At 64.2% G+C, this 24708-nt stretch overlaps 1 protein-coding gene across 9 annotated transcripts in view; it reads right to left on the reverse strand.

Annotated features, from left to right (window-relative positions):
* Nucleotides 1-2257: 2257 nt before the first annotated feature.
* The window catches only part of AGAP3 (ArfGAP with GTPase domain, ankyrin repeat and PH domain 3), a 56539-nt gene continuing 34088 nt past the window's right edge, over nucleotides 2258-24708 (reverse strand). For 3 of the 9 annotated variants that reach the window (XM_027538576.1, XM_027538575.1, XM_027538573.1), the window contains 10 exons: nucleotides 21719-21811; nucleotides 17330-17434; nucleotides 10967-11135; nucleotides 7763-7882; nucleotides 6251-6388; nucleotides 4430-4584; nucleotides 4251-4341; nucleotides 3933-4155; nucleotides 3043-3298; nucleotides 2258-2937 (listed from right to left, as the gene is read on the reverse strand). In XM_027538576.1, coding sequence (XP_027394377.1) covers nucleotides 2731-2937; nucleotides 3043-3298; nucleotides 3933-4155; nucleotides 4251-4341; nucleotides 4430-4584; nucleotides 6251-6388; nucleotides 7763-7882; nucleotides 10967-11135; nucleotides 17330-17434; nucleotides 21719-21811 — 1557 coding nt within the window. In that variant the 3' untranslated portion in view covers nucleotides 2258-2730. Of the gene's footprint in view, nucleotides 2938-3042; nucleotides 3299-3932; nucleotides 4156-4250; nucleotides 4342-4429; nucleotides 4585-6250; nucleotides 6389-7762; nucleotides 7883-10966; nucleotides 11136-17329; nucleotides 17435-21718; nucleotides 21812-21999; nucleotides 23003-24708 lie in introns of those variants that run through there. The other 6 variants (XM_027538582.1, XM_027538581.1, XM_027538580.1 and 3 more) reach the window with 3 other exon arrangements.

Here is a 24708-nt window from a genome sequence, read left to right on the forward strand (position 1 = left end):
GTGAAGTGCTGGAGCCCAGGTTCTCAGGGGCCGGTACATCCAAGGCATGTCTGGCTAGGTGGAGGCCATGAGTCCTGTGAGGGCCTGGGTCAGGCCAGGGGCTCACCCTGGTCACCTGGGAGCCCAACCATCATAAATTGTCTTCTGCGCAGAGGACTAGGCAGCTCAGGCCATGTCTGCTGTTCTCTGACATTCCAGACGTGAGGGCCTGGAGCAGAAGACCCACATCCAGTCCTCTGTGCTTACAGCGCTGATGGTGGTCTCCCCTCCCACCCACCCTGCCCCGTTTGCAAAGCTTGGGACCCCAGGTCCTCCTCCGTTTGAGAGGGCCCACTGCAGAGTGCAGGAGGCAGGAATGCGTGTCTGGTGGTTCTGGGAGGGTGTGTGCTGTGGGGGAAGCTACAGAGATAGGAGTTAAAGGCTTCAGGGTGGGAATTCTGCAAGCAAATTAAGGAACAGCATCAGCGGTGGACAAAGGAGACAGACAGACATGAGGCTTCGGGGACACCCTCAGGGCACAGTGTAGAACAGGAGGGAACGAGACAAGCTGAGGCTGTCCGCCGCTTCCCCGCCTTCGCAAGATGGGTTGACATCCTGTACCCAGAGAAACCAGCTGCAGCTGCTGTCACGGTTAACGGGCCCGCCTGGGAAGAAACGGGACCTGCTCTCTTCCTGAGCCACTGAGATTAACAGGCTCCGAGGGAGGCAGGTGAGCAAGGGGAGGGAAGGGCAGCCCCGGCCAGCCCTGGCCAGCCTCCTCACTGCCCCAGGGCAGTGTGCTGTGGGTCCTGGCTCCGGGCTGGTCAGCCATCTAGTCGCTCACATGTCCACTGCCCGCCTTTCCCAATGGGACTGTGACAGCCCTTCCCTCCCAGCGGCTCTGGCAGCCAGAATGAAGGGACCCTGGAGCTGTGGTTGGTCTTGAGCCACGGCGGCACAGTGCCCGGGCTGGGACACACATCCAGTGTCTTCTCTCTTCTTTGGCTAAATTCCAGGAAGGCTGGAGGCCAAGAAAAATGTAATCCAGGTGAGCCCCACCCTGATCTAGATCAAGGCTGTCTGAAACCTTAGACTCACCCACAGAGGGAACCTACAGGGTGAGATTCTTTTTAGGAGAGAAGTCAGGCAGAGAGAGATCAAGGATCCCAGGAGCTGTTGTCACCTCGCTCTCAGGAATCCTGTCCGCAGATCTAATGACAGCAGGAGCAGAGGCTCTCAGGCTCTGTGCCCCCGCCCTGGGGCTGGGGGCAAGTGGTGGGCATGGAGAACTGGCAAAGCCAAGGCTCTCATCTGCCTTTTTTTTTTTTTTTTTTTTTGTGGCTTTGCCTCTGCAGCCTCCTGAACTATACCAGGCAGTTATTCACTCTCTCAAGCGGCTTCTTTTCCTTAGGGAACCTAAGGAGATGATTATTGCTAGCATTTTTCTAAGCCCAGGAACCCAATCTTACACGTACCCATAGCTCTGTCTCTATTCTGCCCTTATCTTTGCTTAAGGCGCTTATCCGCCTTGCAAAAGGGGCTGTGGATGAAGAAAATAAAATCCGGTTTTCTCTCTGAATAGCTTTACTTGGTTAATTTCCCCCTGGCAGGCGCCCTCGCAAAGCCCGCCAGCCCGCCACACCCACCGCGCACACAGGCCATCAGCAGGGTGGCGGCAAGCGCCTTCAAGAGCGGGGACCCTAACCTGGCAAGTTCTTCAAGAGCACATGCAGAGGTTTTCTACGGGTCGTCTTTCTAGCGAGACTAAGGGACAGTCCGAGGGACAAGCAGGGGCCCAGGGTCCTGACTCTGGCTTGGCGGGGAGGCTGGGGGCAGTCCAGGGGACCGTCCTGCCGTCGGCGATGTGTCTCCTCCCCTGGCACGAGCCCTCCTTGTCCCATCACATCCTCAGACTCTCCCGGGCGCTGACCCCCTGCACGTCTGGCTGTGGGGCTGGTTCCCTGACGACTCCTGCCCTCTCTGTGGGTGACCTCGGGCCAGCACAGGCATGGTGTTAATAAGGCTACTTGACAGCATACGGATGAAAACAAGGAGACCAACAGGAAACCTCTGTGAGGGTGACGGGGGAGCGGCGGGGAGCTTCCAGTGGGAAGCACAGGGCCAGTCTCCCCTCCTGGGGCGGCTGACAGACTCAACGCCACCCCTGGAGAAAGAGGGGCTGAGAGAAGCCCACGGAGGAGGCTGGGCGGCGGGGAGAGGCACCCCAAAGTACAGCAGAGAGGAGAGGACAGGGACATAGAAGCAGAGCCTCAAGGGGTGTTTTCTCAGAAGGTGGGGAGATGAAAGGCGAGAGCCAGGCCCCCCCCCACACACGGTCTGGTTTATTGGCTCATCACACACACACACACCAGTATGTACACAAACATAAATATTGCAATGTACACATTTACATGGGACCTCTGGCCTGCCCAGGCTCCCGCCTCCGGGTCGGGGGCCTACAGGGGGCTGGCACGAGAAGGCAGGAACCTAGAGGAGGGCGAGGTCCTGCTCCCCTCCTCTCACAGCACCCCCAAAGCATCCTGTCCCTTCGCAGCAGCGCCGGCCGGGCAAACACCTGTGGCGGCTGGAGTCCCGGGCATCTCCTCTGACCCTCCAGTCTGGCTCTCCTCCCAGACTCTTCCAGGTCCCCGGGTCTCAGCCTCTGTGTCTCTCGTCTCCCCCAGGGCCTGGAGGGAGGTGGGTGCCTGCGCCCCGGCGTCAGTCCTGGCCCCTCCGGCTTCTTCCCGGGGTTCACAGGAGGCTGGGGCTGCGGTGCAGCTCGGCGGAGGCGTTGGTGCCATTGGCCGGCTCTCTGCCCGGGGCGGCGGCCACGCCGCAGCCCTCCCCGGGGCAGCCGTGCTGGATGAGGATGTCGGCACACTCCTGGCTGCCGGCGCGGCGAGCGTAGGCCAGCGGGGTCAGGCCGCGGGCGTCCCGGCTCCGCACGTCCACCCCGTACTGCAGAAGGAAGCACGTTCTCACGGTTGGCAGAAAAGGTGTGGGTTCCCCACCCTGGGTGGGGAGGACGGATGTCAGGAAGGCCCCGCCCCCGCGCCAACTCACCCAGATAAGCAGCTGCGTGAAGACCACGTTGGCCATGGCGCTGGACAGGTGCAGGGCCGTCCGCCCGTCCCCGTCGCCGTAGGTCTCGTTCACCTCCTCCTTGGACCCGTGCGCCAGGAGCGTCACCAGCAGCCGTAGGTCGTCCTCCACCACCGCCCGGAGCAGCTGCTGGCCCAGAGGCACGTCCGAGCTGGGCAGCGGGGCCAGGAAGAGCTTCTGCTCGTACTTGGCCCGGATCCAGCGCTCCTTCTCCTCTCTGCGGGCACAGGCAGGGCCAGGCCGGGGGGCGGTCAGGGGACCAAGCGAGTGAGGCGGTGGGTAGGGGGCCGGGAGGGGGGCAGGATCAGAGCAAAGACCAGCCCGAGGGACCCAGGGCGGTTGGGGGCAGCGGGTGGCGCAGAGGGTATGGGAGATACTGGATGGAACTCTTGGGGGGAGACCCCCTGGGGTCGACGGGGATGCACGGGGCGGGGTTGGGGGTGGTGGCGGGGACTCAGGGGGCCGCGAGGGCCGGCGGATTCCAGGCAGGGTTGGGGGCTGGGGGTGGGCAGCTTATCTGGCCCTGCAGGAACAAAGGAGGCGGGGGCCTGCCCTCGGGGCCCACGCACGACCCTATCTATCTACCACCTATTCTCTGCATCTCGGCACTCCGGCTACACCGCGCGATAGGGCCCTGCGCATGCGCCCCCCGCCCCTCGACGTGCTGATAACTGCGGAGAAAGAGCCGGCTGTTGTGAGGCTCTGAGTGACAGGCGGAGGGCACCCCTGGGGCCCACGGCTGAGCAGAGCAACCGCCGGGTTTAATCCTTCCAGCCCGCAGCCCTGTCACAACCGCACTGCCCCTCCCATCTCCCCACCCGGCAGGGGGACCCAGGGCCTCATGCCCTCACCTGCAGGCCTCGGGCCCGGGTTTAGCATAGCCGTCCAGGGCCCCCTCCCAGACGCTGTTGGCCAGGGCGTTGCCCATGGCCGTCATGACGGCCAGCAGCTCGGGTGGCCAGTCGTCTAGGTCGAGGGAGCGGACCCGGGAAAGGTGAGCTCCCAGATGCCGGTGCGTCCCGGAGCACTCGATGCACATGAGCGCGCCCAGGTTCAGGCTGGCCCAGTCTGGATCTAGGCAAGGAGAGGACGTGATGGAGCCGCCCCCTCCACCCTTGAGCTCCCCCCACCCGGAGCGCCCAGCCTGGTCCCACCCCCCCAGCACTCACTGGGGGCATCGCAGTCAATACAGAAGCTGTTGCCCCGGACGGTGCGCACGGCCTGCACGGCCAGAGCTGCGTTCTGGTTCCCCAGTCGAGTCTGAAGGGATGGGGTGGGGGGCGGGTGGCTGGTGAGTAAGGAGGCCAGCGTAGGGCACTCGCCCCCAGCCCCTCCGCCCGGCGCCCACCTTGTCCTTGGCGCTGCGGCAGCCCTGCAGGCTGGCGAGGATCTGGGCCTGCACACTCTGCACCCACAGCTCCCGCTCCTCTGCTGTCGAGGCCTCGAAGTGCCACGTCTGCCCGGTGAGGGACACCACCACGAACTCGAACGACTCCTCGGCCTCTGTGGGCACATACAGGGCACGCACACCCGTCAGGGCAGCCCCCTGGGGCCCCAGCCTGGAGGACTGTGCTCTTGGGGCTCCCCGCCGGTGGGGGGGGTGTGTGGGGGTGGTAGCTGGGGCGCAGAGAGCAGCCTGCCAGCCTGGCCACTGTGGAGCCTGGGTGGAAAAGGTGGGGACGCAAGGTTTGTTGGCAGCCCCGGTGCGGCCAGACGGGTCTGGAAGTCAGAGGGGTGCTTCCCAGAGAAAGCGGAGCCCAGTGTCTGGGGAAGATGCGCCGGGGTGCTGGGAGGCAATGCCGGGGGATGGGGGTGTGTGTGTGGGGGTGTTGGAGGCGGGTGTGGGCACCATCCGTACATGTCAGCTGCAGCCGCCTCATTTTGCAGCTCATTAAACCCAATATTCCTGATGGCGTCAGCGTGGGGCTCCTGGGAGCTGGGCCCCTCCCCCCTCCCCTGGCACAGGCAGGCAGGGAGGGCGGGGTGGGGAGCAGCCTCCGTTTCCTCCACAGACCACCTGGGATGTATGAGCAGACATGGACCCGCAGACGTGTGCGGTCACAAGCCCTGGGGACTGAACTGTGACACCCCAGCAGTGTGGGGGTGGGCGCTGCTTCAGGCTCTGCGCCCCCAGCAGACCATCCCCATGAGCCTCACTCCTGATGCTCACCCCCGCTCGTCACCCCTCCCCAGGGGGCACACAGCTCCCGACCAGCAGATGTGTGTTGTGGGGGCTGCAGAGATGAGGCCACAGGCTCTGCAGGGCAGCCTCTCATGGCCCCTGTGACACTGACCCCCCCTCCACCCAGGAAGTCCTCGGGGCCAGGTTCCCGCTTCGGGAAGCCCCGAATAGAACCATCTTCATGGCAAAAGCTGGAACCTTTCCTTCCCCAGGCTCCATCATTCTACCTCACCTCGCTCCCCACCGTCTCTGAACCCCACAGCCCTGATCATCCGTGGGGACACAGTTCCCTGGTCCAGATGGGCCCCCGGGCCATGAGCACCAAGCACGCCTGTATCACATGCTGGCTCTGCAGAAGCCACTGTTTCCCTTAGTGATGGTCTCCCCACAGCCCTGCCCCTGCCCATGGGAGCAGAGCCCAGCAACTGTGCATCCACCTAAGTTAACTTCCAAAGGGACTCCAGCCACTGAGAAGAGACACAGTTTGAAGAGGACATGAGGAAAACCAGACAATCAGCACTGTGATGAATAAGGAATTAGGAGGAAGAACCTATGGAAAATATCTAAGGAGCAGGGGTTTCTCTGCCCAGAGACAACTAAGGAGAGACTCAGCCCGACACGCGGATGCTTAAAAACTCGACGGGCGCTACAAGAGACGCAGGGAACACAGGTCCTGCCCGCATTACCCAGGAAGAGGTATGGGACTAGCAGCCTGCCGTCTTTTACCTTCTAAGAGAGTAAACGAAGGAAGCCCACGTTTTCACAAGGAAAGGGGTTAAGTTAGGCCAAAGAAGGAGCTTTTTTTCTAAGACACCAGGTCCAAATGACCAGAAGTTATGGAGCTGCTCTTATGGGAAATTATTATCAGAAAATGCTTAACCGAATACAGACAAGAGGGTATGAGGGCATGATGTTTCAAGGAGGACGATCCCCAAGTCCCCCTGCCCACCTCCTGTGCCCCGGTTTCCCTCGGGGGTTCCCCCTAACCTTCAGCAGCACTGCTGGGGCCGTCTGGTCGGGGGGGTCCCGGTGCTCTTTTTCCTCCGGTGCTTCTTCCGGTTGGAGTGGGGAGATGGGGGGGCTCCAGCTTGGGGCTGGAGCTGAGCACCTCAGCGGGGCCACTGGCTGGTGAGGGAGAGGGGGAGACGTGTGGGAAGCGGGGAGGGGGCAGCACCCTGACCTGCAGCTGGGGCACCCACCTGGGGGGAGCAGCCCCTCCCGCCCTCTCCCCCCAACCCCATCCCACCTCACTCTGGAGCCCCAGGCCTGGAGGAGGAGAGAGTGGGAAACTCAGGCAGAGCAGGGGGAAGGCAGGGGAAGCCAGCCTCTGCAGCCCAGAGGGGCGGAAGGCGGCTGGGAACTCGCTCGCGGGGAGCTGAAACCCCAGCAGCTCCGCACCAAATTTATCCTCAATCACACTCCCAGCTCCTCACAATTAATAGCAGAATTAGAGACAATCAGGGAGCTGCCTAATTACTGTCAATTAGAGCGCGCTAATCAAGCTCCCGTCTCCCGCACCCCGCCCTGCGCTCACCACTAAATGTCAAACTTCATTAGAGGCAGACACGCAGTGCCCTCCCTCCCTGCCTGCCTGCCTCCTTCCAGACTCAACAGAGTGGCCCATGGAGGCCGCATGCCCTGGACGGTGACCTGCCCTGGCCAGGCCTCCACCCCCCATCCCCGGGCTGGCCTGGGCTGGGCGCGGGACGTGGGGGCAGACCCTGGGCTGTGGGCGGCCAGCCCCTCCCGCTGTCCGATCTGGGGCAGGGGGGCTTAGTGGGGACCTGCGAAGGGTCTCTGGGAGGAGCTGATGCTCCGCTGCCTGGAGCGGGGGACAGGGGGGGCAGCAGGTGCACCGGCCCCGGGGTGGGGTGGGGGGTCTCCTCCCGTCTACACCCTCGCTGAGCTGCACTGACTGACGGATCAGGGCTGAGGGTCAGGACGCAGGTGAGAGTGAGGTGCCAGCTGAAGAGGCAGGGGAGAGGTAAGGGGAAGAGCCCTGTGAGCAAGGTCCAGACAGCGATCTCCGGTAAAGAGAGCAAGGGACGTGGGAAGGGAGGTTCCCGACCACCTGGGAAGTCCGGGATGGGCCTCGGCCTATTGCAGGGGCAGTGTGGGGAGAAACTCCGTCTGGACCACTCCCTGATCTCGTCTGCAGGGCCCCCTTCCTGCCTTCAAAGCCCCCAGCACCCGCCCCCTCACCCCCGGCTTCCCTCCCCATCCCCCCGCAGCGAGGCTGATGAGCTGGCTGCACGGGGGGCTGATGGTGATGCCAGGGCCACCAGTGCTGCCTGGGGCCGGCAGAGGGTGGGTAGGGGGGCTGCAGAGGCAGGGAGGGTCTCCTGCACCGGCCGCTGGCGAGGGCCCTGGGCGTGGCCGCCCCAACTCCCTGTTTCCCAGGCACACTTGACCCCCCACCTCCGCTGAGCCCTGGAGGGCTGTTCTGGGGTGGTGGGGGGGAACCTCGCTTCCCTCCTGGCCTCACCGGGTCCTGCATACCTGGGGGCAGGGCAGCGGCCTCAGTCCACGGGTCGGCGCTGGACACAGAGCAGGCGCGCTGGTGCAGCCCCTCGGGGCGTGGACCGGCCCAGGCTGGGCTGCCGGCCGGGTGGGGGGTACCTGGGGGTGGGGGGGTGGGGGGAAGGGTCAGACGGGGAGGGACCCCGGGAGAAGGGTGGCCCACAGGCTGTCCTGAAAGCACAGCTACCCAGGGACAGAGCTTGAGAAATGCCCGCGGGACACTGGCAAAAAAACGAGGTGCTCCTGGGTTCACCAAGTACCGTGCCAGGCTTGCCAGAGAACCAGGGTGGGGGACTCGGCCAGCCTGAGACCTCACACTCACCTCGCTCCCTGCACACATCATGTTCCCCTACTCCACCCCACCCTGTGAGCAGAGCCAGAAGTTGTGGGGGGGACAGTGGGGCTGACTCCCTGTCACAGCCCGAGCCGACCCTCCTGGTCAGGCCCTCAAGTCCGCGCTCCAGGCCACACACGCCGTGGGCTGTGCCTCAGCTCTGCTGCCATTCTGACGAGAAATAAGTGTATCAAATTCAAGTAATTATGTCTAATTAGTATTAGTAATTATCCTGTTGGGCTGCAGAAAATTAATCTTTCGTTTCCCATCAGGGGAAGGACGGCGGAGCCAGGGGAATGGGGCGGCAGCTCCAGGAGTACCAGGGGCAGAGGCAGGGCCCTCCCTGGCTCATCAGTCACCATGGACAGCCCGGGAGGTGATCGCAGACCTCTTGCCTCAGGCCACTGACCTGAGATCCTGCAGGGCCGGAGGCCAGGAGGCCACGGCTGGCAGGCAGGTCTAAGGACCAGCGGCCACGCCCAGGGGTCTGCACAGACAGCGGGGTAGGGGGGAGTGGCCGGGTGCTGGGTGCTCGTGACAGGCAGAGACCCCTGGGGTTGAACGAGCCTGATGGAGGGGGCCCCCCGACCAGCCCCACGAGCACAAGGGGCAAGTGTCTGCAAGAAGCCAGGCAGCCCCAAGTGGAAGCGCCTAGAAGGGAAAGGAATAGGCTGGCCGTGTCACACTGATGCTCTGGGGGCCTGCAGGACGCTGCAGGATGGGGTGAGTTCTGTGTTTCCTGACACCCACGGCAGGAGCAGACACACAGCAAGTGCTGATTAACACCCGTGTGGGCCAGCCCCTTGCGGCCACACACCGAGGCCCCGCTCTCCGGAATCCTGCCCCCTCCTGCTCCACCTAACAGGTCCCTGCCAACTCAGATTTTCTTGGGGTGGCCTCTCCCGCACCCCCCCAAGCCTGGTCAGGAAACCTTCCAGGGGAGCAGCAGCCTCAGGGCTGACTTCCCACCACCCCCTCACATCTCCCCTGAGGTTCCAGGTCTCACTCCCCCCCACCCCAACCCCACCCAAAGACACCACAAGGCCCAAACCTCCTCCCCCCAAGCCCCCCAAGCCAAAACCCCAAGGGAGGGCGGGCGCCTTCCCTTTTCTTTGTTAATTCTCCCCTCATTACGCCTGCAATCCCACAATCAGTGTGCACTGTAATTGTCGAATTTGATGCTAATGATTAATGAATTAAACATGGAGCCATCAATTAGTCCTCGGAGGATAATTCTGCATAAAGCAGCGGATAATGTAATTACAGTAACAAAGATAATGAGATGTTAACATCGCCCGGTGAGCGGAGACGCGTTGTGAGTGTGCGCGAGGTCGCTGGCGGTGCGCTGGGGGGACGTGGCCCCGGGGGGCGGCCCGGCCACGTGCTCCGGGGACACTGGGGAGCCGTCGGTGGGCGCGGCTGGGTACATGGGGGAGTGGTCCGCACCCCTGCTGCACGCACCACTTCTGCTCCCCAGGTTGGGGGCCTTCGGGGGACGTGGCAGGACACAGGGTCCCAGGTGTCCCTGCTCCAAGGAAGCAGCCAGCGGCCCCCCTGCTGCCTGCCTGCAAGCAGGGCTCCCCTTCCATCCACTTCCGTGTCCTCTGCCCTCTGGTGCCACCTGAGAAGCCCTAGGCCGGCTCCACCCCGGGCTGCCTTCGTTGTCCCTGGGCCAGCGAACCCGCCCCCTCGCCCCCAAGCGCACCCCCGCCGGCAGCTCCGAGCACCCTACCCATCTTTCCTGTTTTCCTGTCCTTAGCGTCCCCCTCTTCACCCGTCCACTAGCGCACTCTCTGCCTATTTCAAGGGCCTCGTTCTGAGCTCGGGGAGGCTGAGTGGAAGCACAGAGCTGCCCCAGTCAGGCACGCATAGGTTCAAATCCCCCTCTACTACTTCAGTGGGATTTTGGGTGCTCAGTTGCTGAGTCGTGTCTGACTCTTTGCAACCCCATGAATTGTAGGCCACCAGGCTCCTCTGCCCATGGGATTCTCCAGGTAAGAATACTGCTGCCTGCTCAGTCACTGAGTCGTGTCTGACTCTTTGCGACCCTCATGGATGGCAGCCCCCCAGGCTCCTCTGTCCATGGGATTTTCCAAGCAAGAATGCCGGAGTGGGTGGCCATTTCCTTCTCCAGGGGATCTTCCCGACCCACGGACTGAACCCGCATCTCCTGCGTTGCAGGCAGGCTCTTTACCACTGAGCCTCCAAGGAAGCCCCTCTGGAGGATTTTACAGACAAGTTACTTAACCGCTCTGAATCTTTGTTTTTCTATCCGTAACATGGGAACACAATCTCGACGTCAGGGCTAGCACACCCGGCACCCCTCGATCAGCGGTGCCAGCGTCCCTGACCCCTCAGCGCCTTCAGACAGGGTGGCACCCTGGCAGGGTGAGGACCCTTGCCTCAAACAAGCACCGTCTTTCTCTCTTGACTGCTGGACGGGGCAGCGTCCACACCTCTGAACAAAGACCCCACCCCGCACTGCAGAACTGAGGACGGTTACTGGGTTCGCCCCAGGCAGCTCGCTCGGCAAGCGTGGCTGAGATGTGGCCCCAGTTCCTGCGCCCCCATTGCCTGCCCCGCTCCAGACGCTGACGCCACCTGTTGGCATGAGGCTACCCGTCCCTGCTTTGATCCACCGGGCTGTCCGCTGGCCACCTCCCCTACTGACCCCACGAGGACCGCATTTTGGCCAACGAGTTAGTGGGGCTGATCCTGAAGCCTGACACTTGGCGTGAGCCTGCCCAGAGCCCTGAGGACCCAGGCTGGGCGCAGCCCCCTGACATCTACCTTCCCAGGCCCCCTCCCGTCACAGTGCGCCCCACGCCCCCACCTCAGCAGCCCCTCACCTGTGCCCCCGCCCAGCTGCGTGCTACTCCGCTCCAAGGCCAGCCCGTTGGCCCGGGGGCTGGTGCCAGGGGCTGTGGCTGGCGTGGCTCGCGGCAGGCGCTTCCCGGGCACCTTGACGGTGGTCCGAAGCAGGTCGATCTCCTTGCCGTGGACATTCTGCATGTAGTCCTGGGGCCACGTGGACAAGACGGGGTTGGGGGGGAGACTCGTTAGGACAGGTCACTCTTCCGCAGCAAACCCCATCCCGACCCTCCCGACTCCCGGGTCTCTCCCTGCACTGTCCACGTTTGTGGAGCACCCCCCAGCACCCCCTCTCCAGGTCTGCCCATGTGTGGCTCTGGGGGCTCCGCCGGGAGCAGGGCACGGACCACAGAGGGCCTGGGGCCAGGAGTGACTCCCGGGCTCCTTTACTGAAGACAGCTCAGGAGGCAACACAAAGGAGGCCAAGTATTGACCAGAGATGGGACTTGGAGAGAGGCCGGATGGCCGAGGAGAGGGACCGACAGGCCCCTGGGGACGTGGATGATGGGGCTGCCCCGGGCCATGGGTGGCTGGTCACCAAGGACCCCAGCCCTGTTTGCAGACGCTCCCACCACCACTTGGGGCCTCGAGAACTTTTACAGCCTAGAGCAGCGCCCAGTCCTTAGAATGTGTATAAGCTGCTCAGTCCTGTCCAACTCTTTACGACCCTGTGGGCTGTTCCCCGCCAGGCTCCTCTGTCGATGGGATTCTCCAGGCAAGAATACTGGAGTGGGTAGCCATTCCCTTCTCCAGGGGATCTTCCCAACCCAGGGATCAAACTCGGGTCTCCTGCATTGCAGGCGGATTCTTTACAGTCTGAGCCACCAGGGAAGCCCTGGTACCTGATGATAAATATTTGTTGAATAGTTAAAGGGAAGCCTTCGATTCTTTCTACTGTCCTGAGGAACAGTGAGCCAAGTGCAAGGTTCCAGATACCAGTGGACACCCCAGCGGCAGGAACAGTAACCAGCGCTAACGTCACACGTCAGCTGCCCAGCCACGCGCTGGGGTCCCCTGCGCGACAGCTGACATTACGTTTCTATTTCACGCACTGCCTCACGTGAGTGTCCCAACAACCCAGGAGGACGGCGTTACTGTGCCCGCTTTACAGATGGAAAAACAGGTTATTCTTACAATGGATGACCTGCCCAAGGTCACAATCAGCAGGTGACAGGGCCAGACTCAAGCCCAGCCTCTTCAGGTCCCCAAGGAACCTCCTCTTTAGCCCCGGAGCGAACCAGCCCTGCCTTCATGTCAGCACCTGGAGGGCTGGACGTGGACAAGGCGGGTAGGGACCCCAAGAGCGGGAGCGGCTGGGTGCTGACCCCATCATACCTGCTGTCTTCACCTCGCCCTGGGTGGGGGGTGGCACCTGGCAGGGTGGGAGGTAGGATGGGGGATGCAGAGTGGAGCCCTGCCCTCCCTCTGGCTTCCCTCTGCCCTCCCTCTGCCTAAAACCTTGCCCAGCCCAGCCTGGTCTCCCTACTGCTCTGATCTTCTTGGGTGCTAATCCCTCGTCCATGGCCCTGGCGAGTTCCTGGGCAGTCCTTCCTCAGGGGGCAGAAGCTGGGCCAGTGGCACCAGCTTAACTCTGGAGGGAATTTCACCGGCTGGACTCGGACGGGCTCCTCTCCTCCGTAGTCGGGAGTGCCTCTGGTACATTTTGCATCCAGGGCGCTTCCCTGAGCACTGGGCTCAGCCTCCAGGTCCCAGCCCTCTCACTCCACCCACCAGGACACCACTTCCTGTCCCCAGGCATTCTCCTGCCTTGCCATCTTGCAGCTTCAGGGAAAAGGGAGGATGTCCTCTGCTTAAAAGAGCCGACAGGGAGTGCTGGCCAGGGCAGGCTGACCAGGGGCTCAGGGCCGACCCTCACCCTGTGAACGACCGAGATGACCTTGAGGAGAAAGGGGTCACCTGGCGCCAAGGAGCCAAGAGAACGCGGGCTTCTCCAAAGAAGAAAAGGAGTGAGATCGAGGGAGCAGAGAGCCCAGCACCAGCCCTGCTCCTGCCCCCGGCAGGCTGGAGTTCCCTGCAGGAATCACTGGGGCCAGCGGGAGGACCACGGGGAGGACAGGGCACCCCGATGCCAGCATGCAGGCCGACTCCCAGAGGCCTGGCTGGGCCTGTGCATGCTAACTCACTTCAGTTGTGTCCAGCTCTTTTGCGTCTCCATGGACTGCAGCCCACCAGGCTCCTCTGTCCATGGGATTCTTCAGGCAGGAATACTGGAGTGGGTTGCCATGCCCTCCTCCAGGGGATCTTCCCGACCCAGGGATTGAACCCACGTACTGCATTGCACATGGATACTTTACTGCTGAGCCACCTGGGAAGCCCTTCAGAAGGCTAACAGGGGCCCTGCCAGCCAGAGAGGAGAAGCGCCCTGCCCTGCAGCTCTGCCCTGCGTCCGTGGCCTCCTGGTGAGGGACGGGGCTGGGTGCCTAGCCTTGGGCATACCCTGCTCCCAGGGTGCTTGGTTTGTGTCTCAGAAGCACAGAACAGCATTGCTGAGACGTGGACGAGGGCAGGCTCCACCACAGGAGGGCCCCTCCGCCCCAACCTCCCACCCATGCTCTGCTGAGTGCTGCCAGGGCTCTGTCCCCAGCCCTAGCCCCTCCCTGTGCCCTGGTCCCTTCCCCAGTCAACTCCACCCACCCCCATTCCAGTCACTGCTGGCCCTCTGGCCTTGCCTAGCACCCAGGGTGCACCCCACCATCCTAGCGGCCCCCGAACTCCAGGCCCCTACAGCCCTCCGATCGGCTCCGCACGCATCCCATCCCGGGTCCCCACGCACAGTCACATCTCATCTCGAGACGACTGTCAACAGCTGGCAGGGCCGAAGACACAGCTGCCGTCCCTTTCCCGGGGGCGGGGCTCGGGCTGCTCTAGTTCGCAAGGAGGTCACAGCAGCTGCAACAGTTTCCAGGCTCTGAGACAGCCCTGGGCTGCCCAAGCTGGGATACGGGTCAGGGTGGAGGCGGGGGGAAGCTGACCCCAGGCCAAGAAACCAGAGCCGCTCGGAGAGACTCCGTTCGGGACCAAAGAGTCAGACACCAATGGAAGGGGGAAAGCAGCGTGGACCACCCAACAGGCCAGCACCCAGCCAGCTGGAGGGGTTGGGGGGGACCAGTTTCGGGCCCCCCAAGGAGACTGCGACGGGTGAGCCGGAGAGGTGGCGGCGGACAGGGTGTCGTCGGGAGCGTTTCCCTCCGTCAGCAGAACGGGGGAGCTCCGCGGCGGCTCGGGAGAGCGGTCACCACGGCTGCCTTTATTACCCACCATCAAACAGCAATTTCTTCCCCAGCCTCCTCGCTAATTACCCAGCCAGCGTTCTCATCTCGTTTTATTACTGGAATTAACAACGAGTTCAGAGCGTGGAAAGCTATTAAGATGTGTGATTAAGCCACATTCAATTAGTTTCTACAAACAATTTAATTGATGTTGCAGATAGAATTAACAGAAGGTGATTGTGTGAATGGCTCCGCTGGCTGCAAAATGGGGGAGGCTGTGGCGGGCTCTCCTGGGCCCCGGCAAGGACCGGGCGTGAGGCTCGAGACTTGCCCACCAGCCCTTCCTCCGCACACCCCTCGGGTCCCACCAGTCCGACCGGCCTGCTGACCGGTAGGCGAGTCCCCAGCACCCCTGCCCTCGAGTCTCCTGGTAGGGGGAGTGTGTGCCCTCTGGAGTTCCCGGAGGGCCTTCCTCCACGGCTTCCTAACAGGACGGTGCCTCCAAGGGGAGCAGACGGCTCCCAGGGAGAGCTGGTCCCTGATCATTGCCGGCAGCTGGGAAGTTTGCTCAGGTTGGAAAGTTTGCTCAGGTTGGAAAACATGGTCAAGGCGGGTAGAGGCAGGGAAGCCAACAACAGGAGCTCGGCGGCCACCAGGGAGGGACACCAAGAGATGAGAAGCAGACGAAGAGAGACAGCCTCCGTCAGGAGGGACCTCGGACCCCGGGGGGCGTGCACGGAGACCCTGGGCTTGGCCTCACTGGTGCTCTCACTGTTACCACGGTTTTGAACCTGGTTTGGGTCTCCCGGACAAGAAGAGAAGCGTGGACCGGGCAGGGGAGCTGCCATCTGCACGGCGGGCCAGGTGCCCAGGGCATCCGGCATGGGTTGGGGAAGGACGTGCACTCGGAGCCCAGAAGCAGAGTACAGCGACTAAAGGGCTGACTGACGGGAAGGCCACGCTCAGCCTCTTCTCCCCACCCGCAGAGCCGGCAGCCTCTTAGATTCACCTCCCAAGCAGGGACAGCCTGGAGCCAGCGTCACCACACCCCGGCCCGGCACACTGACCACACACGGTTCCCAGGCATGGCGGCCACCTAGCCAGCCTCACTTGCCCTGATGGTACCTCTCCAGGGATCCACAGGTAGCCTGGAGGGGAGGCGCTCCTGCATTGTGCAGGAAACTCTGGGTGATTCTTACAGTCCAAGTCACGGGGGCCAGCTCACTGGTGAGCCGCCGGCTGGGTGACCGAGGAGTCGACAAAGCCCACCGAGCCTCCGCTCTCTGGGTTGTTAGTGAAGTGAAAGTCGCTCAATCGTGTCCGACCCTTTGCGACCCCCTAGACTATACAGTCCTTGGAGTTCTCCAGGCCAGAATACTGGAGTGGATAGCCTTTCCCTTCTCCAGGGGATCTTCCCAACCCAGGGATCGAACCCAGGTCTCCTACATTGCAGGCGGATTCTTTACCAGCTGAGCCACAAAGGAAGCTCGACAATGCTGGAGTGGGTAGCCCATCCCTTCTCCAGGGGATCATCCCAACCCAGGAACTGAACCGGGGTCTCCCGCCCTGCAGGCGGGTTCTTTACCAGCTGAGCCACCAGGGAAGTCGCGTGTGAAAACAGCCACCCCACAGGGTCTCTCCCTTCCCCTCTGCACCAGGCCCTGTCCTCCCTGTCCCCAGACACCCCCCCCCCAGCCCTCGCCTCCTCCTTCCGGGGCACGGGGCCATCCAAGGGGCATGAGTGCCCAGCCAGGGCAGCAGGAGGCCGGGGGCAGTGAGGACGCAGCAGAGAGGAGAAGGCAGGAGGGTCTCACAGGTGGGGAATGAGGCCACAGACGGGCTCCCGGCCCCGCAGCTGGGAAGCGCCGGGGCAGGAGCTGTGGGCGCTGGGCCCAGGAGGCCCAGCCCCTCTCCCTGGGGACACTGCGGTCCTCTTCCTGGTCGGGGGGTGGGGTGCGGGGAGGGGGGCGTCCCTGCTTCCTAGGACACCGCGCCCCTCATCAGGGCTCTGTGGGGAGCCTTGCCACCTCTGGACTCAGCAGGACTTGGGGAGGAGAAGGCTAGAGTGGGGGCAAGGATGGTGCCCAGGAGCCTCTGTGTGGAAGCCCCCAAGGTCGCCAGGCCGAGGCCCCTCATCTAACCAGCCCCCCGAGCCGGTATCCAAGCACCAGCTCCCACCTGTGGAGTGAGAAGCCCCCAAGCTGAGGGGAAGGGCCGGGTTGACTGGAAGGGCCCACCCCAGGCCTGTGGGTTTCCTCGGGGTCCTGGGCGCTGCCCTCAGGGGGACTGGGCTACGGCCAAAGCGTGGACCCCATTTCCTTTCGGCCGGGCCCCCTACAACCCCCATGCCGACTCAGGGGTGGGCAAGGGCCCCTCCGAGGCTGGCCCGGGGGCCTCCGGGCCAGGGGTGGGGCCGGCCCGCGTGCTGTGCTCGAGGGGCTTCGTGGGAGAACTCATTAGGCCCGCAGTGGGGTGGTGACAGAGATGGATTCCGGTGACAGCTGTGCGCTGGAGCCACGCAGCGAGGGGAGGGGGGGAGAGTGTGGGAGCCGCCACGGTGGTCCCCCCCTAGTCACCACGCCCCACCCCCTGCAGACCCCTCTGCCCAGGCCCGGTGCCCCCATGCGCCTCGTGCCAAGGGGGTCTGTCCCGGCCCCAGGCTCCCCCCAGCGGCCCTGGCTTAACTGCCCTCTTGCGCCCCACTGTCCTGGGAGCCCAGGGGCACCCACACATGTGGCACGCGTTGGCAACACCATCTTCCCCTCCCCATCCCCCCAAAATGTGAGCAACTCCATGTAAACAGGCCCTATCCAGCTCTTAAAACAGCTCCAGCGGAGGAGGGAGAACCTGACTTGCACACCAGTGCAGCTCTGAGGGCGACCGCCTGGGGGATGGGTTTACTCCAAAGGGCCCGGCCAAGACTCAGAGCTTCCAGGCACCGGGCGTTAGGGTCCATGTGGCCCTCGAGCCCCCACAGTGAGGGCCCTTTCCCAAGGGCAGGACTTTCTGAGTTCAGGCACGCTTCCCTCCAGCCCTGGAGTGCAGCCGCTCCACGCCCGCCTGGCCCCCCACGCCCAGCCCGCCCCAGGTGCAGTGAGCCCCCCGACTCACGTGCAGGCTGGGGTGGTAGGTCAGCAGCCCGTTGTCACACAGGGTCACATACTTCTTCTTCCACTCCTTGTTCAGGGACTTGCCGCTCCGCTTGAGCAGAATGCCCTGGGGACAGAGGCCGCATCAGAGATGGAAGCCAGGCGTGGGGAGGGTCTCAGCGCCCGCAGGCCCCGTGGGCCTCCACCCCCCTCCTCCCAGGTCACTGTGCGTGTGGGCACAGAGACGCCGTGCGGGACGGGAGCTGAACCGGGGAGGGCCACCCGAACCAACCCGTCCACGGGACTCAGGGCCCCCTCCAGCTACCGTGGACCACTGTCCCGTGGCGGGGGCACCCCCTACCCCAGGTTGTGGGCCTACATCCGCAATGGGAGGCGGGGGTCTAGACGGCCTCCCAGGATCTCCAGGGGTGGGGTGGAACACAGAGACCTCAGGGGGCCCTGGCCTCCTAACCCCTGTGGTAGCCCCAGAAGAGGGCAGACAAGCACCTGAATGTCCCCAGAATACCCTAGTCTCCCCAAAGCAGGGAGTGGGGAGTTCCAGCCATCCAGATCGGCAACCAAATCTCCCATGGGAGCTGAGAGGATGCTGGGTGTGGCGCTTGGATGAGCCCCAGGATAGACAAGGGTCCCACGAGGGCCGGGATTTGGGAGTGTTGTTCATCAACATCCCCCCCGCCCCACCCCCGCACCGCAGCACAGTGTGAGAACCCCTGGTGGACGGTGGGGAAAAGCCAGCAGAGACCCTGCGGCTGTCGGAGAGTGGGGAAAAGCCAGCAGAGACTCTGCGGCTGTTGCAGGACCCCACCAAGGAAGACTGCCCACAGCCCCGACAGTCTCTGCTGCCCTCCCCTAACGAGGACCCCTGGTGGTCCCGCGCCCACTGCTGGCTCCTGAAACAGCGGCCAGCACAGGGGACGGGCCAAGGATGGAGCCGGGGTCGGGACAGGACACGGACACGCCCAGCAGCAGGTTGCCCTGGACCAGGATCACGCCTGTGGGCCCCCTCCCCAAACCTGGGGTGCTAAGAAGAGGCAGTGCTCCCCAGAGATTCCTACACACCACTCCTGGGGGAGAGCCCCACAGCGGGATGGCCCGGCTGGGGGTGGGATGGGGCAGCACTCTGAGTGTCCCCCAGTGTTCCCACCCCGCCCCGCAAGGGGGTCACAAAGGAGGAGCTTAGGGCCGCTGTGCTGGCCTCTCCTTCAGGAGGGGGGCGCCCTGCCCTCAGGCAGGCTGGAAATGGGGGTCAGGAGACTCAGTGTGATAGAGTGGGGGTAAACCCCAATTCCAGGATTCCCTCCCCTGCTCAGGCCTCTTACTAGGAGGCTCAGCCCTGGAACGGCCAGGTTAGCAAGCAGGTGGGCCAGGTTAGCGAGCAGGTGGCCTGGGATTCCCACATCAGGGGCCAGAGGTGGAGGCCAGTCCCGCTTTTCAACAGGTGTTTTAACCCCTTCCTCCCTCATCCTCCAGCTGGAGGAGGTGGAGCCATCTAAGGACACTGTGGAGACCTGGTCCCCTTTTCTCAGGAGCAGCTTCTGAAGAGTAGGGGCATGAACCGAGACCTTCCCTAGACAGTAGGGTGCCTGGAACATTTCGGAAGGCAGCGGGCTCCGGTCTGGTGGTCCCTGAAGGAGCCCTGGTGACGGGCCTCGGGGGCGTGGCACCCATCCCCTCACAGGCCAGGAAAGTGGACACAGCTCAGCCGCTACCTCTCTGCTGACTGTGGACCCTGGGCCCTGAGAACTGGGGGCCCGGCCTCTGGAGAAGGCAGCCCAGGTTCCTCTTGCTGCTGCGGACCGGGACACGGGGTGGGGGTGGGGGCGCCCCATCCCCCGCCTCCCTTCCCACCTGCTCCCTGAGCCTCCGCGGGAGATTCCACCAGGGCCTCTGTCCCAAACCCCTTCACACCCAGAGCTCCCTTCTCGGTCCCTTCACCTTCACCGGGTGCCCGCCTGGTCCCCCCCAGGCTCACGCCACCACCCCCCCACCTCGCCTTCTGCCACCCACGAGCTCTTTACATCCCCAAGTCCCGGAAACTGCCTGAGCCTCCGTCTCAGACGCGCAGTTCTCAGACACGCAGACTCACCTACGGAGCACCCCCCGCCCACCCCCTCAGCAGGAGATCAGGAGTCAGGATGCCGGAGGCAGCGGAGGAGGGCAGACCTGTTCTGCCCGAAGTCTCTCCCCTCCTCCACCGGCCCCTCTCCGGACCGTGGGAATGAGGCTCCGGCGCGCGTTAGCCCGGGGGCGTGGGAGGAGCGCCTGGGCCGGGAGGGGGGGCGGCGGCGCGATCGCGGCTGCAAGGGGGGCTTGGCCCGCGCCCACGCGCTCCGCCTGGCCCCGCCGCTCACCTGCCAGGGGCTGCCCGCTCGGCCCGGCCCGGCCCTCCCCGCGCCCCAGGGGCGCCGGCTCCCCTCCCCGGGCAGGCCGGCTGCGCACGGCGGCGCAGGAAGCAATCTGGGGCGGAATGTGAGCAGTGCGCGGGGGCGACAGCCCCCAGAGGACCCGTTCCCCGCCGCCTCCCGCCCGGCTCCGCCAGCCGGCTTAATTGCGGAGTCCGGATTGATTGGGAATGCAAATGGCAACTGAAATGCAATCTCCACTCCCAGCAGGAGCAGGGGGAGGGGGAGCGAGGAACCGGGAGAAGCGCGGGACAGGAGGGCTGGGAAAGGGGTGAGCCAGGCCCGGGGCGGCGGTGAGGGGCCCAAGGAATGGCCACCGGCCCAGGCTAGAGGAGAGGGTGCGGTGGCACCCCATCCCGACAGTAGGCACATCCCCAAACCGCCCCCCACTGTGTGATCCCTGGTGCCTGTAGACAGGTACGGCAACTCAGCCTCCTGGCCAGGCCCCTCCTTCTGAGGATCCCTGAGTTTAGAGGGGGCCTGGAATCCTCAAGTGACCTCACTGACCCCTCCAGGGGGACTGGAGCCTCAGGTGCAAGTTCACGGGGCTTCATCCCCCACTGCACAGACCCTCTTTCCCCTCCCTGTGTGGGATTCAGGGAGCAGATAAATTAGGGCAGACCCCAGCCAGGAAGCGGGATGCTTTGGGGGCTAGACTGATCTCAAAGCAAGGAAGGGTGGCTGGGTGGGGGAAGCGTTGCGTTTGTTGAACGTTTGCCTGTGCCTGTGTGTATACTCAGAAAACACATGCCACAAAGCAGGGAGTGACGGTCCCCTGCCTGGAGCAGGTCCCCATTGCCTGGCTTGGCAAGAGGCCCTTCGAGGAGGCCTGAGTTGGCACAGCCACAGAGACATGCCATCAACAGGTTTATGGGCCAGTTCTGCACATACAGCGAAACAGGGAGGAGACAGCCAGCTGCCCGCCCACCAGGAGGGTCCCTGGGGAGCATCCCTTGGTGACACTTCTGGAGGACTGAAGCATACCCAGTGCTCCCCACTGTGTCCTCTGGGCCCTGAGACACTTTCAGGGTTCTCCATTTGCCATGGCCCTTCACTGTGGGGTCAGAAACCCCCATCCCTAACACAATTCTGGTTGCAGAAGCCCCAGCCTGGACGGCCAGACCTGATCACAGGACCCTGGCCAGGCTGGCCTCAGGTCCTCTGGCCACACAAGTCTACTCCACTCAAACACGGACATCACGGCTCCCGTAGACACGGGGCATCTCTAAACACCGGGTCCCGAGAAGATGTGTCTGTGCCAGGTGCAGCATCCTGGGGACACAGCAGGCTAACCACCAGGCTGCTGGCCATCCCGGGGGGCACGTGGGCCAGCAGGCTTTTACCTGACACCTCCTCTCTCCACTGCATCCGGCAGTGGTTCTACAGCCCTATACAGCACACCAGCAAGCAACTCTGCCTTCCATCACCAGAGACCCCTTTTGATCACTCAATGCCTTTTTCTAGCAAAGACACCCAGGACAGGCGGTCTGGGCGCCCTGGCCCTACTGGGCAGTGACTCCAGAGACTATATCAGGACTAAGTTTCCTCTTTTCAAACACAGAAGAGGCTCACTGGGTAAGACTCGGCCGGTGAACCCAGGGTAGGACCAGCCCTTGGTACGCCCCCTCAATCCATACTCCTCAGGGTGCTCTTTTGTGAATTCCCTCCCTTTTGGGGGAGGGAGGAGGAGAGAGAGGTGGGAGAGACCAAGTCCTGCTGCAGGGTCGGGCACCTCCAGAATCACCACCACCAATGCAGAGCCGCTGAGGGTGGCGGGTGGCTCTCTGCTGCCCCCAGGTGGTGATGAGGGTGAACAGGCAAGGCCAGGCCCGGTGAGCGTTCCGGCCAACCTTGCCAGGGGTGTTAACAGCTCAGGCCTGGCAGGGGCCTGGGGCGCTGGCCTCTCCCGTCTTCCAGAGCCATCCTCCAGCATTGCCGGGGCCTCCTCTCCGCTTCTCTCCAGCCCCGGGGGGGAAGGGAGCGCTGACCTGTTTGATGGGGATGGCCCGGCCGCTCCCGATGCTGTCCACCTTGCACTCGGCGGCCTTCTTCTCCCGGTCCATGTCGGCACCCTTTCGAGACTGGAAGAGAAGAGAAGGGGCGTGTCAGAGGGGCCCCGGGGTCTGTGGGGGTTCAGCTGCCCGCCTGGAATCCCCAGCTAGCACCCCATCCTCCCCAAATCCCTCCCTCCCCCTGGACAGGCCCTAGCAGCCAGGCAGGGCCAGGCTGGGTGGGCACGGCGGGACTGGGAAGGAATGGAGACCACGAGTATTCCAACGGGTGTTTATTCTTACACACGGCACCATACAGAGCAGCACAGGTCATCACTGGGCCGGGCCCGCCCCTTACAGAAGAGCGAGGACACGAGATACCGAGGGCGTGAGGAGCGCGCAGCCCATGGGGAGCCAGGGGGAGGCTGGGGCCTAAGAGAAGGGAAGGGGTCCAGAGAGGAAAGGTGGACGGTGGAGGCTGCAGGTTGGCCGGGAGCAGCACGGGGCACGACCACCGGGTAGGGGGGAGAGCAAAGTCCAGAAATGAGAGCCGGCCGCGGCCCGGCCACGGGCACAGACACACCACACGCGGCGGCACGGCGTGCCGAGCTCAGCGGCCACGAGGCCCGAGGGGGCACAGTGGATGGAGAGAGAGAGGAGACGGGCCAGAGGAGGCCCTGCGCCCCTGCCAGGGCTCCTGGGGCAGAGCCCGGCCCGATGTGGATCCTAGGAAACGGGGTGTGTTGGGGGGGGCCAAGAGAGGGGAAGGCAAGCGCGGCGAGGAGGAGGAGGAGGAGGAGGCGGCGGCGGCGTCCAGCAGAGCAGGAACAGCAGAGAAGTCCATGCAGGAAGGAGCAGAGGAGGGGAGGGGCGGGGAGCACCCCCGGGAGCAGCTGGGCCGCCGGCCGGGCGCTGGACGCCCCGGCCTCTGGGCCTCGTCGCTGGCCGGCGCGCCGGGCGGGGACAGGGGACGAGCTCCCTTCTTCTCCGTGCAGCGAGAGCCTGGCGCTGTGCGTTCCGCCGGGCTGGCCGCGCGGGCTGGCGGGGCGCTCCAGCAGTTCCTAGCCTTGCCTGGGGGTGTGGGGGTTAGTTACAAAGGTTCCTGTGGGTCTCTGGAGTGGGGAGCACGGCGGCCGCTTCTCATCTGAGAGCAGTCCCAGGGCCCGGCCCCGCACGGGGGACAATGTCCAGAGGTGCTGTGTGTCACCACCTGGTCTTCTAATTTGGAAGGAGTTGGAAAGGCCTTTTTGTTGATGAAAAGTTGGAAACAGTGGCACATATCTGCAAATATCGAAAGAATAGAGATTTTTGGCAAGTTATACTCAAGCCGCGCACACAGTGGGTCAGCAGGTGGCGAGGGCAGAGAACCCGGGCGCCCGGGGAGGAGAGGCGGCTGAAGAGGAGAAGGAGGAGGAGGAGAGGCTGCAGGCCGGCGGTCCATCTCGGGGTGCGGGGAGGGGGGGTGCTCTGCACTCCAGGCCCCACGTCCCTCCCCCGGCTCCTCCAAGCTGCCAGGGAGCAGGCCATGGGGGCTGCGGCCAGACCAGCAGGGAGAGCCGGGGTACTGCCCATGGACGTCTCTGCTACCAGCGCCTGCCCTCCGGGGGCCTCTCCTGGGCACTGTGGCCTCTGCCCCTTGCACCCCCAGACGGAAGAGCCAGTCGTGGGGAGCGGGGTTCACATGCGGCCTGTCCCAGCCAGGCTGGCCAGCAGAGAGGCCCCCCACCCCACAACCACCCGAGGACCCCTGGGAGCCCAGAGGAGGGCAGGGGGCATGGGGTGTGCACCCCACCCAGGATGGGAACCAGGGTGAGGAGCGTCAAAACAAGGACATTAAGTCACGGGGGAGAGACCAGGGGGACGTCAGCGGCACGTCCAGCAGGAAAGTCACGGGAGTGGGACAGGAGCAGGCACAGCTCTGCCGGAGGATGGCAAGAGGGGGGGACCCCCCACCCTCCACCCTCCACCCTCCCACCCCGAGCAGTGACGATGAGAAGGGGAGGTCCCGAGAGGCACCTCGAGAGACATGGGCGCGTCTGGAGGCTCCCTCAAGGACAATGGCTCAAGTGAGGTCACCATGGAAACAATGGAGAGAAAAAAACAAAAAAAATCAGGTCGCCACAGTGAAGATGGAGAGAATGAAAGAGGCCTGGAGGGGCGGCTGTGCCGTGGAGGACGGGCACGGCGAGGGGCACGTGAAGGCAGCTCGGAGGAGCAGGCGGCGGGGCGCAAGGAGGCGCTGGGCGAACAGTGGAGGAAGGCGGGAGGGGAGGGACGGGGGGAGAGGAGCAGGTGGGCAGGACGTCAGCGAGCGGGCACCGTGGGCACAGAGGGCAGTCACTTAGACCCAGGCGCCCACGGGCCCCACGGCGGCCGCAGAGGGGTTCACGCACAAGCAGGCAGCCGGGGCGCTGTGTGTCTCAGCAGGCGTGAACAGATGAGAAGCTGTGAGTCCAGGCAGGGTCGGGGCTGGGGGTGGGGGTGACGCGCGGCAGCAGCAGGATGGAGGGCGCAGGGCAGGGCCGTAGGGGACAGGCAGGCAGACGAGGCAGAAGCGCGCACAGCGAGGATGCAGGGACAAGGCCTGGGGAGCACTGGCTCTGTCTGAGCTGGGTTCCTGAGGGCCTGGCCGGGGCCTGACCCTGGCCGGGGGCCGGACCAACCGACCGACACCCAAGCCCCGACGCTCGGAGAGCGGGATGAGGAGCGACGCAGAGAGACCGGGCGATCTCCCCATGCGGGTCCGCCCGGGGCGGCACGCCCGCCTCGTCAGGCCCACCACTCCCAGGAGGGTCCTGCCAAGCCCCCCCTGCTGGACAGTGTGTCTGCGGGCCAGACACAGGCTTGGGCCTCCGAGAGGTGACGGGCAGGGCCCTAGTGGCAGGAGGCGCACAGGACCCTGGGCTGGGGGTCTTCGTGAAGGAGCTGAGAGCAGAGCCTGTGGTGGGCGGCTGGTGGGGTGGGAAACCGAGGCAGGACTCGGGAGA

Source organism: Bos indicus x Bos taurus, chromosome 4 (genome assembly GCF_003369695.1).
Source record: "Bos indicus x Bos taurus breed Angus x Brahman F1 hybrid chromosome 4, Bos_hybrid_MaternalHap_v2.0, whole genome shotgun sequence".
Classification (NCBI taxonomy): Eukaryota; Metazoa; Chordata; class Mammalia; order Artiodactyla; family Bovidae; genus Bos; species Bos indicus x Bos taurus.